This window comes from Grammomys surdaster, unplaced genomic scaffold (assembly GCF_004785775.1).
Source record: "Grammomys surdaster isolate TR1022 unplaced genomic scaffold, NIH_TR_1.0 126398, whole genome shotgun sequence".
NCBI classification, from domain to species: Eukaryota; Metazoa; Chordata; class Mammalia; order Rodentia; family Muridae; genus Grammomys; species Grammomys surdaster.
Window position 1 is genome coordinate 4211449 of NW_021621192.1, and position 6220 is coordinate 4217668.

Genomic DNA, 6220 nt, shown 5'->3' on the forward strand with positions numbered 1-6220 from the left:
GGGGGGGAGGGAAGGAGAGAGGGAAGGAGGGGGAAGAGAGGGAAGGGGGGAGAGAGAGAGAGAGAGAGAGAGAGAGAGAGAGAGAGAGAGAGAGAGAGAGAGAGAGAGAGAGGTGGAGGAGGCCAGCCATGACCACGTGGAGAGAGGGGGATGGGGAGGGGGGAGGGGCAAGGGGCAGAGGGAACCTGCAGGTGAGGGGGTAAGGGAGTAAGACATCCTAGGTTTGAGTCTTAACACCTGAAGAAAAGTACTTGGCCTTTTAATGTAGGTGCCTCCTATAGGATATTAATGCTAATATTAACAATCATGGCCAGAACTGTTTAGTAATCACTTCCCTTGTTGGAGATCCCATGTTTCAATGCTTTTGCTTGTGAAATTATGTTCATATAAAGTGGGTGAAAAATTAAATGTATAGATTAAGATAGAGTCTTTTCATTAAACTAGATTGGCCTCCAACTCATTACGTAGAGAAGGTGACTTTGAACTGCTGAGTCTGCTGCCAGCAACTTCACTGTGCTGGGTTTATAGACATGTTTTGCCATCCCCATTTTTGTCTAACAATTAAAAAAAAATTTTAACCTTCTTTACACAAGCTGTTGAAAGGAGACTATTGTTCGCCAACGGCTAAAGATACCCTTGTAAACTCGTTAAGTTTCTGTTACCATCATTAACTTAGTAGCAGGAGAAAACTTTGTGCTGGAAGGCAGCGGTATTATTGGTTTTTAGGTTTCACCAGAGGCAGCTGATGAACCAGAGCCAAAATGAAGAGTTGTCTCCTCTTGCTGCTGTTGAAACAAGGGTGCCCCGTACGCCTGAGTGTTCAAGCCCTGTGCAAGATTTCCAGGAACGCGGTAAGGAGGTCATTTATACCCAGTGCTCAAGAACAGCTTGCTCCACTATGTTTCTTCAATTCATTTATTTGACTTGCTGGGTCATAAAACATTAGTTTGTTTCCAGCAAGGTCTCTCTGTGTAGCTGTGACTGGTCTGAAACTCACCGTGTAGCTTCAGCCTGGTCTCAGACTTGCTTCAAATCCTCCTGATTTTATTTTATTTCTCTCTCTCTCTCTCTCTCTCTCTCTCTCTCTCTCTCTTCTTTCTTTTCTTTCTTCCTTTTTAATATTTACTTTATGTATGTATATGAGTGTTTGTATATGTATCAATATTTACTTTATGTATGTGTGTGAGTGTTTGTATGTGTATCACATGTATACAGGAGTCAGAAGAGGGCATCAGATCCCTTGGAACTGTAGTCACAGACAGTTGTGAGCCATCATGTAGGTACTGGGACCTGAACCCTGGACACTCTGCAAGAGCAGCAAGTGCTCTTAACCGCTGAACCATCTCCCCAGCCCCTCTCTTCCTCTTGAATGCTGAGAAATAACAGACATGTGCCACTAAGCCTAGGTGAAAAGGATGTATTTTTGTAATATTCTATGACTTTAACTTTAGTGATCATTGATACTGATTTGTAGATAACACATATATGTATGTGTAAATACATATATGTATATTTTATATATGAATACATATTTCATATATGTGCATACAGTTATGCATGTACATGGATAGTATATTTCTAATTAAATTTTTAAAAGATTTATTCATGTAATTTATGTATGTGAATATTTTATCTACATCTATGTCTGCACAGCAGAAGATGGCATCAAATCATTATAGACAACTGCGAGCCACCATGTGAGTGCTGGGAATTGAACTCAGGACCTCTGGAAGAGGAGCGAGTGCTCTTAACCATTGAGCCATCTCTCCAGCCCCACTATAATTAAATTAAAAAAAATTATTATCGTGTATGTGGTGTGTAGGTAGGTACATGTGTCATGAAGTATATGTGGAGGATATGTCAATGGCATAGTTTTCTTTTTGTACCTTTATGTGGGCTTCGGTGATTGAACTCAGGTCTCCAGGCTTGTGCAGCAAGTACCTTGAACCATTGAGCCATCTTGCTGGTCCCCATATTCCTAATTTGTGTTTGTGTATAGGTTACTGGGGATTGAACCTAGGACCTTAGGCATGTTAGACCAGTGTTCTATGCTTGAATCATAAGCCCGGCCTCATAGCTCTAAGTTTTAAAACTAGTTCTTGTAGGACTGGCGATAGGACTCAGTAGTTAAGAGTCCCTACTGGGCAGCACAGCAGAGCTGGTCTTGGAGATGTGGGTATGGGAGAGCCTGCCTCAGGGCATGGGAGTGGGAGAGCTGATGGCACTCCTCGCCTGGGCAAAGTGGGAGAACTGGTCCTGCTAATGTGTGTGCAGGAGAGCTGTAGGCTGAGCAACTCAGCTTCTACCCAGGGCCAGAGCCAGGGCTCTGAGTTGGCCCACTCCAGCATCCACTCCATCTATCAACTGCTCGAGTGCACGAAGGGGCTGGTCCTGCAGATCCAAAGCTTAGTGATGTCCATGGCACAGGACAACAATGAGGAGTCAGGAAGGATCCAGTGTTGATCATATGGCAGAAGCCAGAGGCCTTGACAATGCCTCATTGCAATGAAGATTTGCAAGCAAAGCTATTTGGACAAAAGATTATACTGTGTGACATGCTGAGACACACGGAGATGTTTTTGTTTTTCTTTATTTTAATTATTTGATTTTTTATTTTAGGAGGAAGGTTACAAGTATGGAGGGTAGATTGAAGAGATGGGGAGCTGAGTGGGATTGGGGTGCATGATGTCAAATTCATGAAGAATCAATAAAAATTTGTAATTAAAAAAAAAAATAGCCGGCAGTGGTGGCGCACACCTTTAATCCCAGCACTTGGGAGGCAGAGGCAGGTGGATTTCTGAGTTCGAGGCCAGCCTGGTCTACAGAGTGAGTTCCAGGACAGCCAGGGCTACACAGAGAAACCCTGTCTCGAAAAACAAAAAACAAAAACAAAAAAAAATAAGAGTGCCTCCTGGTCTTCCAGAGGACCAAAGTTCAGGACCCACCTCAAGTGGCTCACAGCCAGCTAACTCTAGTTATAAAGAATTTGATACCCTCTTCTGGGAATGCACGCATGTGTATACACACACATTAAAAAAAGAAAGAAAAAGGAAAAAAAAAAACACTTTGGACAGTTTTCTTTATACAGACATAGTAATGCTGGCCTTGACTTCAGGAAAGTTGTCTTGCCTCAGCCTCCTAAGTGCTGGGATTGTAGGCATAAGCTGCCACCACTCCTACTGTAATAAATCATTTTCCTGTTATTGTTCTCTCTCTCTCTCTCTCTCTCTCTCTCTCTCTCTCTCTCTCTCCCCCCCCTCCTTCCCTCCCTCTCTTCTTCCCTCCCTCTCCTCCCTCTCCCTCTTCTTCTCTCTTACTCTCTCTCTCTCTCTCTCTTGGTTTTTCAAGACTGGGTTTCTTTGTGTAGCCCTGGCTGTCCTGGAACTTGCTCTGTAGACTAGGCTGGCCTCAAATTCAGAGATCCAGTGCTTCTGTCTCCAAAGTGCTGGGGATAAAGGCATGCCCCTTCTCACCCTTTAATCTATAATCATTTTTTTTAACTTAAAAAAATTCTTTTAACTCCTTTATGTATATGTGCATTTTGTCTGCATTTTGTATGTCCTTGTGTATAAACATCTCTTCTGCTGAGGCCAGAAAAGGGAATCAGATTCCCTAGAACTGGAGTTATAGTCAGTTGTGAGCCTCCATGTGGGTGCTGGGAATTGAACCCAGGTCCTCTGTAAGAACAACCAGTCCTCTTAACTACCGAGCCATCTCTCCTGCAACAAATTAATTTTCTTAAAAATGTTTGGTTTTACATTTTAGTCATGTCTGAGGAAGCTATTTTTTATTGTACTTTACTATATTTTAGGGATTAAATGTCTACAACTAAGGGGTTAGGGAGATGGCTCAGTGTATAAACTGTTATAGGTAAACAATTAAGAAGGCTCTTCAAATCTTGGTGATTTAAATGATACTCCCTTGGATCTTCTAGAACCTGTCCTCCAAATCAATTCTTGGGTTGGGATCAGCAGTAATGATGATCAGTTATATGCTGTTAAGAATAACTTCGCAGCCACTGCACATGCTACAAGATATTCTCGGAATGACCTTCACCTGGAAGATATACAGACCGACGAGGACAAGCTAAACTGTAGTCTGCTGTCTTCAGAGTCCACTTTTATGCCAGTCGCATCGGGACTGTCTCCAGTGTCTCCCACTGTTGAGCTGAGGCTACAGGGCATTAACTTGGGCCTAGAGGATGATGATGATGAAGGTACAGATGAATTCACAAAAGGGCTGGAAAACCAGGATAAAGACAAGGAAAAGTCTTTATGGGATGCAAATGAGAGTTCTGTTCGAATGCCGAAACATAAGATCAGTACAGAAGTAAATGAGGAAGCTGGGCTGTTACCTTGTCCCAAGTCAGTGATCATCAACGCTATCTTGAAGGAGGATAACCAGAGTCTTATATCTCTTCCTGAGTCTGTTGGACACAGTGTGTCCCACAGAGAACTGAACAGTGAAGAAGTCATGTGTCCTACCACTTCAGAGAAATTTCCCTCCAGGATTTTGACCCAGAGATCTGTTGCTTTGGGACAGGATAATGTCACCATTCAGAAACTGAATGCAGCTGCTACTAAGCTTCAGGCCTGTTGGCGAGGCTTTTATACCAGGAACTACAATCCACAAGCCAAAGAGGTACGATATGAAATCCGGCTGCGCAGGATGCAGGAGCACATTGTCTGCCTAACAGATGAAGTGCGGAGGTAGGTTGAAAACTGTGCTGCTGTTCTGTTGGCTGGTGGTTCCAGGTTCTGAAGTTGAGAGCTCTGTTGCAGGCCACTGTTGCTATACCTCATCTCCTGTGATGCACTGAAAGCATTTTGAGAGTACAGATCGTCATATGCATCTCCCTTCTCAGCATGGCAATTAGTATATAGCAAAAGTATATAGGTGTAGGATCACACAAGATGTTGAGTGACTACATTCTCAACACAGAAGCAGATACTGTAGAAAAACTGGACAAAGGGCAAGAGGGAATCCACTTAGAACCAAGTAGCTGACATAAGAGCTAAAGAAAAATATCAGGCATTCAAAGGGACTGAAATTCTGGGGCTAAGGCAGGAATTATTCCTTAGTTCCAGGACATACATGATTGCCTACCTGCCAACCTGTGACAATTAGGAGTTCATTAATACTGCAACTTGTGATGTTTGTTAATATTGCAAGCAGCTTAGGAGAAAGGAGCAAAGGAGCCTGAGAAGGACCAGCCAAGAGAGTGTGTTATATTCATTTACAGTGGGGCAAAATATTTCAGAAGTGAGAAGTCCTTTGTGCAGGGTAGAAAAAGTGATGTTGGATTTAGCCAGTGGTTGTTATTGGTGACTGTAGATGACCCTTAAGACTGTCCTCATGTTCCACGATTTGCTAAATGTTCTTACAGAACTCAGGAATTGCTCTGTTCCCAGTTACTGTTTATTATAGCAGATGCATACAGTTTAAACTAGGGGAAATCATTGAGGAGGCTGGTGCAGGCCTCTGGGTGCCCTCTTCCAGTTACCTCCTAGCTTCCTTCCTTCCTTCCTTCCTTCCTTCCTTCCTTCCTTCCTTCCTTCCTTCCTTCCTTCCTTCCTTCCCACTGTGACATGTGATGATACCTACCAGAAGCGCTTTCCTGCACATTTCAGGCCATGGTTTTTATTGGGGTTAGTTATTTAGGAATTGTGTGCTCATGTGACTGATTTTTTCTTCAGATTTCTCATCCTGAGAGGTAAACTGGTACATGCGTCTGAGGGCCCCAGAGCAATGGAACAGGTGTTCATTAGGAATCATATTGTTAGCTTAAGCTCTGGTGCACCTCAGTACCTCAGGTGTACAAATGGTCTCTTCAGGTAACTAGTTCAAGGGCTTGGAGGTTGCTGTACTCCCTCTCCTGTATTTGGAACATGCAGGACACAGACATCCTACATTCCAGGTCTGATGGGTTAACTCTTCACTGCACAGTAGGTTTCCTGAGAGTGACTTTATTGGTGTGGGGATGAAAGCAAGTTTAGGATGGATTGGATAATGAGTAAAAAAAGTAAAGAGCTTAAAGAATGAGTGGCACCAGCGCTTTGGGAACCCAAAGCAGGAACCTGGAGCTAGGACCTGAAACAGAAGCTGTGGAGGAACATTGCTTTTTGGCTTGCTCCTTAGAACTTGTTCAGCTTCCTCAGCCTGCTTTCTTGACTCCTCCCTCCCTCCCTCCCTCCCTCCCTCCCTCCCTCCCTCCCTCCCT

At 43.6% G+C, this 6220-nt stretch overlaps 1 protein-coding gene across 1 annotated transcript in view; it reads left to right on the plus strand.

Annotated features, from left to right (window-relative positions):
- Positions 1-6220, plus strand: part of Cep97 (centrosomal protein 97) — a 33720-nt gene that overhangs the window by 14775 nt on the left and 12725 nt on the right. The window contains exons 8-9 of the mRNA XM_028760263.1: positions 727-851; positions 3935-4709. Of these exons, the coding sequence (XP_028616096.1) occupies positions 727-851; positions 3935-4709 (900 nt within the window). The remainder of the gene's footprint in view (positions 1-726; positions 852-3934; positions 4710-6220) is intronic.